This window comes from Strix uralensis, chromosome Z (genome assembly GCF_047716275.1).
Source record: "Strix uralensis isolate ZFMK-TIS-50842 chromosome Z, bStrUra1, whole genome shotgun sequence".
NCBI classification, from domain to species: domain Eukaryota; kingdom Metazoa; phylum Chordata; class Aves; order Strigiformes; family Strigidae; genus Strix; species Strix uralensis.
This window is the reverse complement of record NC_134012.1, coordinates 100049260-100068744: the sequence shown is the minus strand read 5'-3', so window position 1 is coordinate 100068744 and position 19485 is coordinate 100049260. Positions and strand designations below refer to the sequence as shown.

Sequence of the window (19485 nt, the reverse complement as noted above, 5' to 3'; positions counted from 1 at the left end):
TGATCTTTGCGTTTTTATTAAGCAAACACCCCTGAGTAAAGAGGCTGATATCCGCTGTCTTCTCTCTTGCAAGTAAGCACGCAGACGCTCAGCATGCCAAAGAACTGAAAAAGAGAGAGAGTGCACAAGAGATTTAGTTTTGCTGCATTTTGTTTCAGTCATCAGACTCAACACCTATATGTTAATTAGACTCCCTCATCATAGAATTCATTTCACATTAAAAAACACCTAGAAAATACATCTACAGGAAGTGATTTTTTTTTTTTTTTTTGCATCTCAACTTCCAATAATAGTTGTAGCTCAGCTTTTTCCTCCCTGATTTCTCCCATTAATTTACAGATCCACATTAATTCCTTGTTATCTTGCTGTGGGAAAAAGTCCAGTGAAAGCATGGGATTATTCTGGACTTAAAACGAGTTTTGTAAAATATTTAAGCTATAAAATATGCAAATAAAGATAGTGCAGAATACGCTAAGGCAATCTTTAGAGATGATCACAGGAGAGAGATCCTGATGGGGGGATTCATCACAAATATTAATGGGACGTGTAATGGGAGTGTAGAACTCATCACTTTTATAGAGGGAAAGGAAATGGTGGAAACGACGTTGCGGAGCAACTAAAGCTCATGAGATCAAATGCTGTAAACAATCCTCTCCCTGCTAGGCCCAAAATAAAGAAAGTTTAACTAAGTCAAGCCCTAGTCCTGAGATGACATCTGGACAGACTTTTGCTTCTGCATTGAGTCCAGGAGTCGGGTATTAAACTCTTAAGTGTTCTGCACTGGCTCAACTTACAGCCACTCTTTTGTAGACAGCAGATAGACGAAGAAAAAACACTTTGCTGTTATTAAATAGTTCAAATCTTTGTCAATAAGGCAAAGGTTACTAATCTTGGAGAACAGGTACAGGGAACAATGACAGACCACCAGGGTAAAATCTATGGGTCAAATCTTCACAAAGCTGCGTAGGCATTTCTTGGATGCGCCAATTGCAAGGAGTTTTCCACCAGGGTTTTCAAATCTAGTTTTCACCCAACAAGACAATCTGTTTTCACATTTAATTTAATTCAATCTTTGAAGTCTATAAATAGCCCCACTGGTTTCATTCCTAGTCATATTTCTAGTCCATTTTGATTCCAGGTCTCCAAGCACAGGACTATTCACAGAATCACAGAATCATCTAGGTTGGAAAAGACCTTGAAGATCATCAAGTCCAACCATTAAATTATTCATCAGATTATATCTAAAACCAAAGTTTGATAAGGGATTTTGAAAACCCCAGTTAAATATAGAAAAGCTGGTTGTTTTAATAAAGAATTCTAAAGGCCTTTTAGCACACCGAGCTTTTTGTACTTCCTACCAAATGACCAAGATGGATTCTCCATTGACTTGCCACCCCAAATCCCCTCCTCGCTTTTGGGATCCCTCCCCTTATCGGCAGGCAGACAAAATGGAGACAGTTGGAAGAAAACAAGTGAGGAACACAGGACTGGGTCTACTTCAGAGCCAGAAAAAGGCTGTAGGCTAATAGGACATGGTAGAAAAAAAAGCCCCAGGATCCAAGGGCAAACAGTATTATTTTCTATGAGGGAAGAGGTAGAAACATTCACCTTTACAATGGCAAACCCCAGGATTACAAGCATGGCGTAGCTGATAACGCTCTGCAGCCCAGACTCCAGCTCCTCTGCACAGCCCTGCCATGAAAGAGAGGTGAAAACAAGTTAAAAGACATTAATTCAGCTGGACTCTTTAACTTTTTTCTCCCCAACCCTTCAAAGGAAGCAGGACCTTGTCAAGCCTGTCTAACCAACAACTGCAGACCTGAAGGCTTCCGTTCTTGTCTTCCAGACCTGATGGCTTGTCGTCCTCCTCCTTCTTGAGGAGAGGCACTGACAAACTGCAATTCACTGACATTTTCTGCTTCTCAATCTCCTCTAGCTCAGGTCACTTAAAGAAGTGCATAAACCTCCAAGCCAGGAAGACCAGCAATGGTATCTTTAAAAGTCAATTTATGGGCTTGTGCCTCATGCCTCAATGTATACAATTCTCCAGGTTCAGCATGGTCAGTCCTAAAAGAGTCTCCTCCCCTTCTCCAGACCAGTTTGAACAACTATGAGCCCATAGCTACGTTCAGGCTTTCACATGTTGCTTCTGTAGCAACACAAAATGGAGGAGTTCCCAGCAGACAGACAAGACCAAACATCCAGACTGGTGCCCCTCCTTCGTCAGGTGGCCAGGTGTCCAAGAAGGCCAGTGGCATCCTGGCTTGTATCAGAAATAGCGTGGCCAGCAGGGACAGGGAAGGGATCTTACACCTGGACTTGGCACTGGTGAGGCCGCCCCTCGATGAGTGGGTTCAGTTTTGGGCCCCTCACTCCAAAAAGGCCATTGAATGAGTCGAGCGTGTCCAGAGAAGGGCAACAGAGCTGGTGCAGGGTCTGGAGCACAGGTGTGATGGGGAGCGGCTGAGGGAACTGGGGGGGTTTAGTGTGGAGAAGAGGAGGCTGAGGGGAGACCTCATGGCCCTCTCCAACTCCCTGAAAGGAGGGTGCAGAGAGGGGGGAGGAGTCCCTTGACCCAAGGAACAAGCACCAGAACAAGAGGGAATGGCCTCAAGCTGCGCCAGGGCAGGGTCAGACTGGCTCTTAGGAAGGATTTCTTTGCAGAAGGGGTTGTTGGGCGTTGGAATGGGCTGCCCAGGGCAGGGGGGAGTCCCCATCCCTGGAGGGGTTGAAGAGTCGGGTTGACCCAGCGCTGAGGGATGTGGTGGAGTTGGGAACGGTCAGTGTGAGGTTAATGGCTGGACTGGAGGATCTTCAAGGGCTTTTCCAACCTCCATGATTCTGTGATTCTGTCATTTAGGAGCTTTTATAGAATGATACGAGAAGGAAGTTAGCTAGAGGAAAACCATGGGGAGAAAAAGGCTTGGGGGACAAATTGCTGAAAAGAATTGGACAAAGTTATCCTTAAACCCTGCCTGAAGTGCTTTCTGGCTGAGAATGGTCATGGGACAGCTGTGAAACTGTGCTCTTTAACCTCACCTGCGTATTGAGCTCCTGTGGCTGATCCAGCCACCCCGTGCAGTTCTTCACATCTTGCCTGCAGCAGCTCAGAGGGACGCTGTTGTTACCGGTGGAGTTAAACCACTGTGTGGTTGTCCAGTCACTGTAGTTCTTTACCCCACAACAATGAAGCTGCGAAACACAGGACAGTCACAGGGATATATGAATATATATGAATGTGAACGCTAATGTCGAGTTAAAGCTCTCTTAGGCCGACTGGGCAAGAGCTGCCCACAGTACAGCTTTACAAGTAGCAGTATTTCAGGAAAACAGCAGTAGATCAACCTCCCTTCATTCATTATTTCCTCCTTATTGGTTTATTCTTTGTGAAAGCTCTGATATTCAAGTGGCAGGTTGCAGGATAGGGTCTTCTGTCATCTTTCTATTTTATGGTACAGGATCCTCAGCAGCAGTTACTCATACATACTCATTTGGTCTGACCTAAAGGCCACTCGTGTCAACAAGGTCATTCATTTACATGAACTTCACACCAGAAGCCTGAAAAGGCCAACTCTGCGCCCTCATTGCCTTGGAGAATCAGATGCTAAACACTGCTGCAGACCTGAGTTGCAGGGTACGACCATACTGACCCTCTCCCCCCCGCCAAATTCTTTGGTTAGGACCCAACTGTTCCTTTCTAAATAATTCTCAGAGCAATTTAAATATTTTCTTACCTGTTCTTGCAAGTAATCCACAACACTAGACTCTGGATTTTTCCCATCATATTTCTCAAAGACTGAGTGCATTGTGCCTTGCACGTCAGTTTTTACCTATTCAGAGGGGAAAAAAATCAGTATTGTTTCAACAAGAAAGCTCAGAATTTTATCTAGTGGAAACTGCAAAAGATCTGTATCCCAACAAAGTAATGAAAAAAAAAACCCTAACAAAAAACAAACAACAAAAAGCCCAAGCAATGTTTCAGACAAAATGCAGGTAGCACTTCACGAGAATCACATTCCTGGATAGAAACTTCCCTCCCCTAACAGAAGAGCCTTCCTTTGTGACCATCAACAGCTGTTTAATCCAACTCAGGAGACTGGTGCAATTTCTGCCAGGTACTTTATGTATGCACCATGTTCCTAAAAAAGACTGACCCACATACCAGATGGTGGCATCCCCAATCACACCTGCCCTGCACACTGCAGGATATGGGATGAAGTGCAAAAAGCTGAATATGTTGGAATGCTCTAACAGTGCAAGATCTATTCTTTACAGAATCACAGAATCGTCTGGGTTGGAAAAGTCCTTGAAGCTCCTCCAGTCCAGCCATTAACCTCACACTGACCGTTCCCAACTCCACCAGATCCCTCAGCGCTGGGTCAACCCGACTCTTCAACCCCTCCAGGGATGGGGACTCCCCCCCTGCCCTGGGCAGCCCATTCCAACGCCCAACAACCCCTTCTGCAAAGAAATCCTTCCTAAGAGGCAGTTCCCTCTTGTCCTATGACTTATTACTTGGCTCAAGAGACTCATCCCCCCTCTCTGCACCCTCCTTTCAGGGAGTTGGAGAGGGCCATGAGGTCTCCCCTCAGCCTCCTCTTCTCCACACTAAACCCCCCCAGTTCCCTCAGCCGCTCCCCATCACACCTGTGCTCCAGACCCTGCACCAGCTCCGTTGCCCTTCTCTGGACACACTTGACTCATTCAATGGCCTTTTTGGAGTGAGGGGACTTTTCGGTTAGTACAAGAGATGCTAATTCTTTGCTTACCTTTTCCCTGTAAACAAATCCCAGGACAAAAGCGGATACTTCTGCAATAAAGATAACCAGGATAATGGCCAAGAACTGAAATTAAAAAAGAGAGACTGTAAGGAAGAATTCCACAGCATTTGAATTCAACTGCACATTACCCATCACGTTTATTTATAGTGGTAAGTTATTGTTACCTGTTGTTGCCTCTCAATCAAAATAATTTCCCCAAAATAATTTAGAATAGGAGATTACTGTGCGTAATGTGTACTGTGGCTGGGACTACAACTGTGGCTGCACAGGATCTGTGCCCAATGCAGGCAGTCTCCTGAACACCACCACGACACGATCCCTGTGAAGAGCCTATGAAACACTGTAAATCTGTGTAAAGAGCCTTTAACGGTCAGTGTGAGGTTCATGGTTGGACTGGAGGATCTTCAAGGTCTTTTCCAACCGAGATGATTCTGTGATTTTGGTGAAACACTTTACAAGGCAGCTGATGAACAGGAGACTGCCCAGATAAATGAGCAGCTGTGTTAGGTACGCTGGGCACTGCTTGGTGAGCTCACATCACCTTCAAGGAATGAGTTGGGGGCCCAAAGTTACTCAACACGAACCTTTCTGGCTTTTTAAAAATTCATTCTAGAAGTTGAGGCATACTTTCAGGATTCAGAGCATTAAATTCAGCAGAAAAAACAGATATCTGTTGGAAATTCACAGAATCATCTAGATTGGAAAAGACCTTGAAGATTTATCCAGTCCAACCATGAACCTCACACTGACAGTTCCCAACTCCACCAGATCCCTCAGCGCTGGGTCAACCCGACTCTTCAACCCCTCCAGGGATGGGGACTCCCCCCCTGCCCTGGGCAGCCCATTCCAACGCCCAACAACCCCTTCTGCAAAGAAATCCTTCCTAAGAGCCAGTCTGACCCTGCCCTGGCACAGCTTGAGGCCATTCCCTCTTGTCCTGCCGCTGGTTCCTTGGCTCAAGAGACTCATCCCCCCTCTCTGCACCCTCCTTTCAGGGAGTTGGAGAGGGCCATGAGGTCTCCCCTCAGCCTCCTCTTCTCCACACTAAACCCCCCCAGTTCCCTCAGCCGCTCCCCATCACACCTGTGCTCCAGACCCTGCACCAGCTCCGTTGCCCTTCTCTGGACACGCTCGAGTCATTCAATGGCCTTTTTATAGTGAGGGGCAAAAGATCTGTATCCCAACATCACATCTCCTTCTGCTTGCTCACCACCACCATGCTTCTCAAAGCTTGCTACTCTCCACACTCATTTCCAGCAAGCTGCGGCAGAGCCACGAAACTGTGGACATTTGTCTGTACAAGGCAGCACGACTAATAATTTAGCCTGCACCTCACTCGCCACCACTCAGTGCGTCACAGCGTAGATAACTCCTACAAAGGAGCAGTGCTTCAGCCATATATTTCAGAATAATCTTTGAATTTCTGTTCTGTGCATCCCAAGAAGGTCCTGCCTAGCACCTCCCATACCACGCAACAGGATGAAGAAGAGGACATACAAGAATGTGCAACACTCACCAGACCTAGACCAACTCGAGACTCCCGGCAGGTGGCACAGCAGCCGATCAACCCAATGATGAACATCACCACAGCAATGCACATAATGATTACGGCTGGCAACAGAGCGTACTTGTCCTGCAGAAAGTTGTCGTAGCTCTTGTAGGTGTTAATGACATAGGCCCCGACATAGCTGAGACCTGCTGCTGCTGCCTGAAATGCAATAAAGCAGTTATTTATGAAGCATCTACCCAGGAAAGTTGACATGGACCTTTTTGTAACAGTGCAATTTCAACTTTAGAAGTAATGACTACAGTATGCAAAGATCTAAAAGAAGAAAATGCTGCATCTGATCCTAGCTACCCATTTAACCTTTAACACAGAGAATAGAGAATTAAATTCCTGTGAATCTCTCTGTTTTGCTGATTAAGGATAGCAATTAAACTTGGACAGCAGAGTGACAAGAGTAGGTGTATTTTACTGCTGATAACAACAGAGTAATACAGGAAACATGCAGTAAGAAAAGACAGAATAATGCACTTAAAGCAAACAAATAGGAAAATACAGGGTAATGCATCAACTCATTACTACATGAGAGAGAGAACAGCAATTAATAAAGATCCATCACCCCTTGCATACGTTACCAACATCCAGACCCGCAGTCGCTGGGCAGCCCCGGCTGCAGCGAGGATTTGTTGAGCCTTTCCCAGCAAGTGGGAAATCCTACGCGGTGCGTCCACCCGTAGGTGAGGGACCCAAAGCTGTGAGCGGGTCCAGCTTTATGTACCAAAAATCAGCAAGTCAGAATAACTGGCACTTTTCCTTGAGCAGAAACATCTGGTTTCATCCTCCTGTTGGATTCCACCCAAAGCCTGGCCAGGGCTCGGCAGGGAGAACCAAGGGAGTGTCTAACAAGGCCAACACTTGGGTTCTCAGCCTTGAACAAGGCTGAACAAGGGAGGTTGGATACATTCTCTCAGCATTTCATCCTCACTGCTGATTATATTCTGTCCAAGCTGCATCTTTCACTAGCGAGCGTACACACTTCATTAATGATCACATACTAAGTTAGCAGCTGCGGCTCGGGGCCTGTTGTTCAAGCTTCAACACATCAACACTTCAGCACTTTTTACATCAGCATAGGTGGTTTGTTATAACCCAGCACAATGCCTACTAGCACAGTGGTTATCAGTTATAAAATATACAGGATTAATCTATAGGTCAGCTCTGGCTTGGGCCTGTTGTCCAAGCCCTAGCACTTCACTCTCCTCTACAAACGAAGCACCACTTCAGCCGAGCTGAAACACTGAAGCCTATTGACGTGCATCAACCAGTCTCTCTGCAGGAGGTCAAGCTCACACTTCCCACCCAAGATCACCTACATCCCACCCAACACTGCATTTGGAAGAATCGACTTTTAAGATGATCACCAGAGAGGTGGGTTGTTGGGTTTGGGTTGGTTTTTTTTTTTTTTTTTTTGAGAAAAAACTCACCATTTCCACTCTTACAAGAGCATTAAGCACTAAGACAGGCACAGATGTTCTTAAACTGAGCAAAACACAGTCCCTCCTTTTCCTGGAGGAAACAGATTTCCTCTAAAATAAGACTTTCCTCCAAAAGGATATTTTGCTGATGGAGCAGTGACAGCTGCCCAACTAGCAGCCCTAGAGACCGAAGGCTTTCATCCGCAGAACTGCGTAGAGCCCTGAAAACAACATCAGAAGACTCAGCCTTGGCATAATACTTCATGCATGGCATAAAAAAAATTCTCTCAAGGATTACAACAGTTCATCCACCCTCTATAATCCTGCATCACTGTCCGTACTCACGTTCTGGAAACTTGAGGGAAACCAGCGTGTTTGTTTTCAATAGGCCACAGCTGAATTTCATCATGCAGCTTACGAGCAGTTCATTACTTCCCTCGGTGCTGTAGGTTTTAATTAAATCAAACCCTCCTCGTACTGAAGCTAGGACTTACTAATTCCTTTAAGTTGTTCAGCTCCTTCCCCTCCAGCCAGGTCTGGTGCCTGCCCTTCAATTACCTCCAAGTGCAGGGCACATCCTTCATTTCAGACAGCTCTCATCCCACGCATTCCTGGACACTGCCTCTACCTCAAAATTACTGGGATCAGATGCTCCAAGGAATGAGACCAGAATCAAACTAACCCTTAGAGACATCCTTTGCCCAGGGAGGGGGTGGAGTCCCCATCCCTGGGTGTGTTTAAGGGTCGTTTGGATGAGCTGTTGGGGGATGTGGTGTAGGGGAGAACTTTGTAGAGTCGGGCTGAGGGTTGGACTCGATGATCCCAAGGGTCTTTTCCAACCTGAAGGATTCTGTGATTTAGCACATGTCATGCAAGATCTTGCTGTGTTGGGGCTCAGATACACAGCGAGATGTCAGGAAAAGGAATATCATCAGCAGTTCTCAAGAGATTTTATTTCCTCTCCACATGCATTGGGTATTCAGGTGGTGCTAATGATTAAAGCAGTTCCTAAAACTTCCTTTAACTTCTCCTCTCATTGAGGAAAAAATCTCTTTCCCAATTCTCTGTCTGCAGGCGTACAGCGACCAGGTTTTCTTCCTCCCACCCCTTTTTAGGGATGCAGGGAAAGGATGAGCCCACGTCAGCTCAAAGGGCACCATTGCCTTCTCATTTCATCACCGTGAGCAACCTCACCTCTTCCTCCTCCAACACTATGTTCTTGTACTGAAAGTGGGACAGAAAAAGTCCCTGGAGTGGCAGCAGCACTAAAGGTGGGGCTGGGGACACTGCACCTCCATCCTGCCTTGCCTTCAATTGCATAAAAAAAGTGAGGCGTATGACTCAAAAAGCGCATCCCATAATTCTGACCGGGAGAGCTGGATGCACGTGCAACTGTCCACCTATTTCTTCCTTCTGGAGCAGCATCATCTGGGCAAGGGCAGACACGGAGAAGGCAACAACACTCCTGGGCTAACTCCATCATCGTGGAGAAAAGGCCATGATGGGATTTGCCCAATATATCCTTTATTTCAAATATTTTCTAGGACTATCAAGGCCCCAAACCCAGTGAAAACAACGCAGATTCAAGACAGGATGCAGGGACTTTTATTAACCCCAGAAATGCTCTGCTCAGCTGGGCCAGCCCCAGCTCAGAAACCAGCTCATACAGTTCCCAAAAGGGTTCAGTTTGGCCCCTGCTCCCTTGGTGGAAAACAACCAAGTGACCAGAGCAGGAAAAGTGTGATGCTCTGGGTTGACTTAAAAACTTCTCCCTACATTTGCATGACAAAAACTACATAAATAATGCCACAGTTACGGTCACAGTCATCCCATCCTGGCTGTAACCCCTGACTGCATTTGTTGCTGGATTTCAAAGCCTTGGTAAACATGGGTATGGCTGGAAAGTAACAGTATTCTGGTTTCTCAGGTTTTTGGGGAAATTTCAGGCAGGTGACCATGTACCAAGTGATAAACCTCCACCCTGAATACAGACACAACACGGTGGTGCTCCCAGCTATCACGCTTGTACCCCAAAAATCACCTCATCCTTGGTCTCTCTGCTGCCGCCACCACCACAAACCTAACGCAGAGCTGAGTTACGGCTTTAAAAATTCCAGGCTAGAGAAAGCACTGCCAGGTAGTCACCTCAAACCAAAGGCAGAGCTGGCTACCAGCAGCACGAAGCCTCCTGCACACACTCGCATCTGGGCGCAGCCACTAAAGAGAATGTTTTTCCTGAGTCCATCAGCCTTTGGTTACAACTCAGCACCCAGGTTGGGATGTCCCACCACAGTTGTCATCCACCGCCGAGGGCCCACAGCCTCAGGAGAAAACCAGAAGGACTGCAAGACCCTCAGAAAGGTTCATGATAAGAGGAATAACCGGAGTACAAAAAGCCATAAACCATGGTTTTGGCATGTAAATCAGTCATCCGTATTCAGCAGCAATGTCATGTCAAAACATGCACAACAGAACAGCCTGGTGACTTCGTTAATGTGTAAAAGTTAATGCGCAAAGTGCAAAATTAATCATTTGCCATCTTCAGAGAACGTAAAGCCCTGCTCTTTTGTGTAACTCTAGTCCCAACACTTGCAAGTAGTTCTGTACTTCTAAAGACAGTCTAAAGGCAGTCTGCTTCATAATTTAATCTTCCTACAGCATGTTTTACACAAAAGAATCCTCCAATATTTCTATTATACTTCTGCAAGCAATTAAGACAACAGACACGTTCTTCATAGTCCCCCTGTGCTCTGCACTGGTGAGGCCACACCTGGAGTGTTGTGTCCAGTTTTGGGCACCTCAATACGAGAGAGATCTCGAGGGGCTGGAGCGAGTGCAGAGGAGGGCAACGAGGCTGGGGAAGGGCCTGGAGAATAAATCCTGTGAGGAGCCATTGAAGGAGCTGGGACTGTTCAGTGTGAGGAGGAGAAGGCTGAGGGGAGACCTCATCACTCTCTACAGCTCCCTGAAAGGACATTGTAGAGAGGTTGGTGCTGGTCTCTTCTCACAGGTGATTAGTGACAGAACAAGAGGGAATAGCTTTAAACTGCAACAGGGGAGGTTTAGGCTGGACATGAGGAAAAAAATTTTCTCAGAAAGAGTGGTCAGAGAGTGGAATAGGCTGCCCAGGGAGGGGGTGGAGTCCCCATCCCTGGGTGTGTTTAAGGGTCGTTTGGATGAGCTGTGGGGGGATGTGGTGTAGGGGAGAACTTTGTAGAGTCGGGCTGAGGGTTGGACTCGATGATCCCAAGGGTCTTTTCCAACCTGAAGGATTCTGTGATTCATCCCTCCTCTCTGCGCCCGGTTTTTTACCTGTTTTCAGCATGCTCAATGCACAACGCAAGGGAAGAACACAAGAAAATGCTAAAGATGAACCAGCTGCGGAGAACTAAGAAAAACCTTGTTGCTAGGAAAGGGTTACCACAAATACGAAACCACATTGTGAAGCCAATTCACAGAAGTCCTATAAAGCCAGGACTAGCAAAACTCCACGACAATAAGCCAACATTGGAGGGTCCAGTGTTTACTTCAAGGAGATTCTTGCCCAAACTTTATGCAAATACAGACCGGCACTTTCACAGTAGATTTTATTGTGATATTCAGGATTGTCCTAGTTCTGGTCAGAGACAGACCTCTTGCTGGCTGTGTTCTATTATAATTTCCGAACTTCTGCTTTCAAGCAGAAAAAGGAAGTGTAATGAAGTAAAAATAAAAGAGTTTGGGTTAAGAACTGGCTTAAAGAAATTTCACATTTCTCCCCACAAACTGAGATACAGCCACAGCTTCCCCCATGGTTTTTAATTCAAAGTGAAGATTTTGAAGCCTGAAGAGCAGGGCCATTCAGGAGTGGAAGGCATTTCAGTTAACGATCTGTTCCCCATCTTATTTTTGCAGATGAGTCCCAGAGCCAAACTTCAAAAGCAAAGATGAAAAATATTTCTCAACATCAATCTGAGCTCTCCCCTGAAGCCTTCCCAGTGCTGAACGCAAGTTCAAAATCTGGTGGAGGGGTTTTCCCCCTGACATTGCAAAACCTTCAGCCCATTCCTAGATCTACGATGAAACTTCCCTAGAGGAGAAGTACAAGGACTGTCCTTTGCGCTGCTGAAGATAGACCTTAAGTCAAAAGTGTAAAGTAACCTGATTAAACAGGTTTCTGGTGGGTCGCAAAAAAAAGCATCCTTTCACAAATACAAAGGCTAGTTTAAGCAATTAATTTTGGGGAGGAAGAGATCAAGTAATTCCTTCTTCATGATTAGTCAAACACATTTTCAAAACATACCTAATAGTATATACAAGGTTGCCAAGATTATTCCAAGAAATTCACCCTAGAAATTGTTATTGTTCTTCACAATTTTTTTATTCTCCTGCTTGGAAGTTTTCTTTCAGAAAAATTCAATGCAGAATAGGATCACGAGATGCATGGAGAAGCTTGGCCCAATGCAGCTGGCAGCCAAGGAGTGATGCAAGGCCGCTACGGGAGAACCAGTTCCCCCAGTCCCTGGGGCTGCATGGCTGCCTGCACGTTGTTGTGTTCTGCCAGCAAGCGCTGCACCTCCAGCAAGCAGAACATCCTAACCTTACCCCTTCCTCCCCAAACATCCCCGGCTGACTCACCGGGGCTCCAGGAAACACTGCTGGTAATTCTTTACACCGCTGACGATTCCCATAAGACAAGCTGAAGAGATGAGGCAAATGGAAATTTTGCCAAAAAAGCCCCTTTTTGAAGCTGAGTGACAAAGCTGTGACCGTCTCTGCTGTCTCACCCACAACAACTTGCATCATTCAAGGACCTAAGCATTGCCCCTGACAGACAGCAGCGATCTTAAATTGTTTGAGTGTGAACAATAAACAAATTGTTGGGGTTGTGTCCTGTTGCGGGGGGATATCGGACTTGCACAACTCTATGGGAGTTACAACAAGCAAAGCCATTTATTTTTCCAATAGTACATACTTACGGTCTCACCAAAGCTCTTACTTCATAATTAGCAAGTCAGCAATTAAACAGCTATCTACCTTTTCTCCTACCAGCATCAGACCACTCTAACACACGCTGTGCAGACCAATCACCTTCTTGTTCACGCAGTGGTAACTTCTCACAGTTCAGTACTTTCCCACAGCTCAGTGTTGCAGCTGGCCGTTGTTTTTCCCTGCCACCTTGGCACAACTCAGCAGTTTCTTATCTTTCTCCCAAGGCCTGTTTCTCATCAAAGCCTGGCTGTTGATTCAGAGGCCGTGCAGGCCGATGCCTCCCACATCTCCCCCTTCTTTGTTTTACAGCTGCACCTGCAAAGCTTTATCAATCAAGGCTTAGACAAACTTCAAAAAACACAGTATCATAGACAAAATTCAGAAAACACAATATACATAAAATAATTACAACATAAAGAAGATAACTCCTTGAGGGGCTCATCACTCCAGTCCTTGCAGTCTCTGCTGGTTACACACTTTATTGACATCTGTACATTGTCCACTTCTGCACTTAAATTTGCCAGGTCCAGAGCACTGAATAGCACTATTAGAAGTTGCTTCATCAGAGCCATCCAGACAGTCTCTCACACCATTACACTGCCTACTCCCATGGATGCAGTTCCCATCTGAACTGGTCTGGTCTGCAAATCCGAGAAGGGCAGTTGACTTCATCACTTCATCACTTCCATCCTTGCAGTCAGGATGTCCATCACAGCACCACTTTCTGTGGATGCATTCACCTGAGCTGCATTGCATCTCCATCACACTGCCATCTGTTAGGCACACTCTCATCACTGCCATCACGCTGACCGCTGATGCACGCAAAATCAGATTCAGCACAGGTCTTCAGCACACAAGCAGTCTCATCACTGCCACCGTCTCCACCCCACGTACTGCCACGGTGATGATCTCTGTACCTTTTCAGGTGCTGTTTGTAACTCCATTTGAGATACTGAGTCTTTGGTTAAAGCAAGAGCCTTTTCCATCATCTCCTGTGTCTCTGCTGCTATGAGGATGTCATCCATATAATGATATATAACAGCCTGGGGGACCTGCGTTCTAACAGGGCTCAAAGCCTTTGCAACAAACCACTGACACATTGTGGGAGTATTGTTTATGCCTTATGGTAAAACAACCCAGTGGTACCGTCTTGCAGGTTCACTAACATTAATACTGGGAACAGAAAAGGCAAATTTAGGTGCATCATCCGGATGCAAGGGTATGGAAAAAAACCCAATCCTTTAGATCAATTATTACAAGATGCCAGTTTGGGGGAATCATTGTTGGGGAGGGCATTCCTGGCTGTAACGTACCCATACCCTCCATGGCATCATTAATGTGTCGGAGATCATGTAAAATTCACCGTTTCCCACTTTTCCTTAAAATAACAAACACCAGGGGGTTCCAAGGACTGGTGGTAGGTACGATACGTCCTGCACTTAATTGTTCCTGAACTAAATCATTAAGGTGGTGCAACTGTTCCACTGGCGAGGGCCACTGACCCACCCACACGGGTGATTCTGTTTTCCAGGTTAGTTTCAGGGTGGGTTTCAGGGTGGGTTGTGCTAAGGTGGCAATTAAGACAAATTTGATCCAATTTGAGTTCCCCATCCAGCCGTACAGTCACGACCCCATGATGTAATAGGGGTTTCCAATATAAATGGACAAATATTTGCTACCCGGTTTTCTGGGCCCCTTACATGAATGAGATCTTTGCTTTGAAACGTTACAGCACGACCACCAACCCCAAAAAGCACTCGAGTTACCCGAGCTAACGGCCAATCTGCTCGCAGATATGACGGTCACATCCGCACCAGTATCTAAAATGCCTGTCAGCTCAACAGATTCTTCTGCTTTAGTCAGGGTACATGTTACCAGAGGTCGACCTTGTGTCACTGTCTGAGCCCAGAATATTTGAGGAGTATCTGCTGATCCAAATCCTGAGTCACCCCAGCTTCTCGGCATACTATTAGGGGGAGCCGCAGTAAAATAAACAAGCTGAGCAATTTGTGACCCTTTTGTTACTGAACACGGGGGTACAGGGGTCCAGGCCATAATTCTGATTTCCCCTTCATAATCGGCATTATGACCTCTAGTAAAACGAACAACCCCTGTAAGGTTGTAGATGATCTTCCCAGTAATAATGCACTTTTCTCCATTTCCCAACGGTCCATATAGTCCTGTTGGTATCAAGGATAGCCTGGTATCTAATGATGTTACTGACTCAGAGGCTGCCAGGTCCACACCTGATCAGTATCGACTAAATTATTATAACCCCCCACTGATTGCAATATTTGATTAGTGTCTTTTTATTCACACTTGCACCTGGAGGTCCCCCTATCTTCTTCCAGCGTTTTAAAATACAGCCTAGGGGACTCTTGTCTATTCCCCCACTCTGGCCACGGGAGGAGATGGCAACTGTCAGACTCCTGCTGCGTATACTCTCTAAGAGAGGGATAACTTATACTCTAAGCGAGGGATAACTTACAACGAAACTTCTGTACGAAGGTTACTTAAATGGTGCAGAAACCACCGCTATCCTGCTGATACCCTCACAGACTTTGAACCAGCAAAATGGGCTGAAATAGGTGAGCAGTTGTAGGATGCTATTTCCAAGGGGGATCAGCATGCCAGTGAGCTCACGACCACTTGGAAGTTGGTTTCGGACACTCTTAAAGCGCGGAGTTGGCGGCGGCGGCCCTGGGCCTCCCTGAGCCCCCCTCCGCGATCGTCCATCTGCCTCCCCCGAACACAAAAAGCGGCAGTTTTTACAGAAGGTGCTGACACTGGGATGCGGAGTCCCTTGTCCATTCTAAAAGGACTAACTTTAAACCTTTCTGATGGTCAGGACACTAAAGGCCTTGATTTAAAAACAGAGAAGGGGGAATTTTCTGGGCATACCACATAAGCAATGGCTTTATATATTCTTAACGGTGTTTTGATGTTTGTAGTATTTGTCATTTGATGTTGTGTGAGCAATAAGTGTAAGGGCCCCTTTGTGTGGGTGTGTGACTGTTCTGCGGGTGTGAGGTGCAGCCCGGCTGCAGCTGCGGAGTGCGGAGTTCTCTGACCCGCAGTTCCGTTATCCCGCGAGGGAAGCGGCCACAGAGGAACGAAGCGCAGGGCAGACTCTGTACCAGTGGGGGGGTAGTGCAGGACGAGGGAACATTCCTTAGGACAGAGCGCCCTAGTGCCCGCCCGCTGGGTCATCGGTGCCGCCTGTTTGTTCAGGCTCAGTGATCTAAGTGGTGAAATATCTCCTCTAGCGGGAGGCAGTAATTCTGTGTTAATTGTTGTCTTGAATTGAGAAATTAGTTTGGAGAAGAGGAGGCTGAGGGGAGACCTCATGGCCCTCTACAACTCCCTGAAAGGAGGGTGCAGAGAGGGGGGATGAGTCTCTTGAGCCAAGGAACAAGCACCAGGACAAGAGGGAATGGCCTCAGGCTGCGCCAGGGCAGGGTCAGACTGGCTCTTAGGAAGGATTTCTTTGCAGAAGGGGTTGTTGGGCGTTGGAATGGGCTGCCCAGGGCAGGGGGGGAGTCCCCATCCCTGGAGGGGTTGAAGAGTCAGGCTGACCCAGCACTGAGGGATCTGGTGGAGTTGGGAACGGTCAGTGTGAGGTTCATGGTTGGACTGGAGGAGATTCAAGGTCCTTTCCAACCGAGATGATTCTGTGTGAATTTAGGTGCATACTCTGTGGGGAGTGGGGTACAAGCACCCTTGTACCATCTGCCTGAGGGGGATATTGTCAGCTGCATCGGGTAGTGTTTTAAGGTAAAGTAGACGAGATGAGAAGCGGCTGGGTGTTGGCGGGGGAAACGCGTCTCTCATTTGCTGTAGCCACGTCAGGATCAGCCCCCGAGGAGCCTCAGAGCTTGCAGGCACAAGGTGGAACACGGGACAGAATCTCTCAGCAAAGACGCAACTGCGTAAGGAGAGACAGAAGGCGCAGAATCCGCTTTTATTGCAACAAGCTGAATCTTCTGGTTCCATTCTGTTCTGCTGATACTGGTATGGCAACAACTTTAGAACGGAAACTGAATTCCTGAAGTACATCCAGGAACGGCGTGGTGATTCTCTGAAACAGAGTTGTGCAGGTCTGATATCCTCCAGCAACAGTGTCCTGCTTTCGTCTGGGATAAAGTTAATTTTTTGTGGTAGCTTGAATAGTGCTGTGTTTTGGATTCAGTGTGGGATTTGGGATGAGAAGAAGCTGATAACACGCTGATGTTTATGGTTGGTGCTGAGAGATAAAGGTCTCTCCAACTCCCCCTGTCCTGCCCGTGTGCGGGTGCACAAGAAGCTGGGAGGGGGCATGGCCAGAACCCCGGGCCCAAATTAACCAATAAAATATTCCATATTGTGTAACGTCATGCTCAGGTTAGAGAGGAGGGGTGCTCAGGAAGGGGGGGTTCTCTCTCGCTTCCAGAATTGTGGTATTGAGATCTTGGTCTTTCGGGATTGCTGGCCAGGAAGGGGCTGAGTATCAGTCAGCGGGTGGTGAGCAATCGCATCGTGCATTACCCCTCGGTACTTTCTATTATTGTTATTAGGACAATTATTAAACTGGTTTTATCTCAACCTACGAGTCTCCCTTTACCCCTATGAATTATCCCCCAGGCAGGGGAGGGTGAGCGAGCGGCTGCATGGGGTTTGGCTGCCAGCTGGGTTTAAACCATGACAGGTTGAGTGAAAAGAAAGCAAAGCCATAACAACCAGGTTTTCCTAAGCTGATATTTGGGCAGGACCCGGGCAGGGTTCCTTACCAAGTTGACTTCACCCACCTCTTCCACACGTAGCCCAGCTGGCTGAGGCAGGGAGGCAGGTACACAGTGATGCTCCGCTGCAGGAAAGTTTGTAACAAGCTGGAGCTCACTCTAGCCACATAACACACACACGGCACTGTCAATATTCAGTCTTGCCCATGAAGCAAGAGGGGACAGGACTGGATGGCTCTAAGGAGCCTGAGCTGTGGCACTGACGCAGAACAGAACAGCCATTGGAAAATAGTAGATTTTATATATTTTTTTAAATGGACAGCAAGATTTTTAACTTGTGTCCCACTGTCAGAAGGGGAATTTTTTATATCATGGAATGGTTTGGGTTGGAAGGGACCTTTAAAGGCCATCTAGTTCAACCCTCTGCCCCGGGCAGGGACACCTTCCACTAGCCCAGGTTGCCCAAAGCCCCGTCCAACCTGGCCTTGAACCCTTCCAGGGAGGGGGCAGCCACAGCTTCTCTGGGCAACCTGTGCCAGGGCCTCACCACCCTCACAGGGAAGAATTTTTTCCTTACATCTCATCTAAATCTCCCCTCTGTCAGCTTAAAACCCTTGTCCCATCCTTACACCCCCGATCAAGAGTCCCCCCCCACCCCTTTCCTGGAGCCCCTTTCAGTCTTGGGAGGCCGCTCTAAGGTCTCCCCGGAGCCTTCTCTTCTCCAGCTGAACCCCCCAACTCTCTCAGCCTGTCCTCACAGGGGGGTGCTCCAGCCCCCCGAGCATCTTCGTGGCCTCCTCTGGCCCCACTCGAGCAGGTCCGTGTCCTTCTGCTGTTGGTGCCCCCAGAGCTGGACCCAGCACTGCAGGGGGGTCTCACCAGAGCGGAGCAGAGGGGGAGAATCCCCCCCTCGCCCTGCTGCCCACACTGCTCTGGGTGCAGCCCAGCACACGGGTGGCTTTCTGGGCTGCCAGCGCACGTTGCTGGCTCACAGGCAGTTTTCCACCCCCCAACCCCCCCAAGTCCTTCTCCTTGGGGCTGCTCTCCAGCCACTCCTCGCTCAGCCTGGATTTGTGCTGGGGATCGCCCCGACCCATGGGCAGGACCTTGCCCTTGGCCTTGTTGAACTCCATGAGGTTTGCCCGTCACCCCTCTCCAGCCTGTCCAGGTCCCTCAGGATGGATCCCTTCCCTCAGCGTGTCACCGCACCACACAGCTCGGTATCAGTGGGAACTTGCCGATGACCAGGAGCCCCTGCCCTTCTAGAGAGATTTATGGCCATGGAAATAGCCAACACTTTCTCAGTGTCACAGCCATAGAAGGGGCCCCTTAAACTTCCCTTTATACAACTGCTCTAAAAAAATACAAAATTTGCATCTATCAGTCAGGTAGAACAGATACTTTTCCACCTTCCCTTCTTGGTTTTAATAAGTTAACCTTACATGATGGCCGAGAACAGAAGTTTGTGTTTGTTTGCATTTATTGGCTTCTTTCCTCCTACCACCAATCCTAAACACAATACAGTAAAAGAGCCAAACTACCAGCTATGAAATTAAAAGGCAGTGTTTGTTGTTTTGAGGTTTGGGGGGGGGTTTGAAGGTTTCTCCCAGCATCCTCCAATTTCAGAGTGTTGATTTGATCATTTGGTCTGTTAATGTGGACCAGTACAGGATTTTCTTTTTAAAAGGCTGGTCAGTTAAACTCAGAGTAACAAAGCTATAATGTAGAGTAACAAAGCTATAAAGAGAGACTTGGATAGATTGGATCGGTGGCCAACGTTAACAGGATGAGCTTCAACAAGGCCAAGTGCCAGGTCCTGCACTTGGGCCACAACAACCCCCTGCATGGCTACAGGCTCGGGGAGGGGTGGCTGGAGCTGTCTGGAAGAGAAGGATCTGGGGGTTCTCATTGACAAGCAGCTGAACATGAGCCAGCAGTGTGCCCAGGTGGCCAAGAAAGCCAACGGCATCCTGGCTTGGATTAGAAATAGTGTGACCAGCAGAAGCAGGGAGGTGATAGTCCCCCTGTGCTCTGCA

At 47.4% G+C, this 19485-nt stretch overlaps 1 protein-coding gene across 1 annotated transcript in view; it reads right to left on the bottom strand.

The window, feature by feature from the left end:
* The window catches only part of LOC141937583 (tetraspanin-36-like), a 28843-nt gene continuing 9358 nt past the window's right edge, over positions 1–19485 (bottom strand). The window contains exons 2-7 of the mRNA XM_074855486.1: positions 6298–6489; positions 4770–4844; positions 3735–3830; positions 3040–3192; positions 1609–1692; positions 1–104 (exon numbers count right to left, since the gene is read on the bottom strand). Of these exons, the coding sequence (XP_074711587.1) occupies positions 18–104; positions 1609–1692; positions 3040–3192; positions 3735–3830; positions 4770–4844; positions 6298–6489 (687 nt within the window). The 3' untranslated portion in view covers positions 1–17. The remainder of the gene's footprint in view (positions 105–1608; positions 1693–3039; positions 3193–3734; positions 3831–4769; positions 4845–6297; positions 6490–19485) is intronic.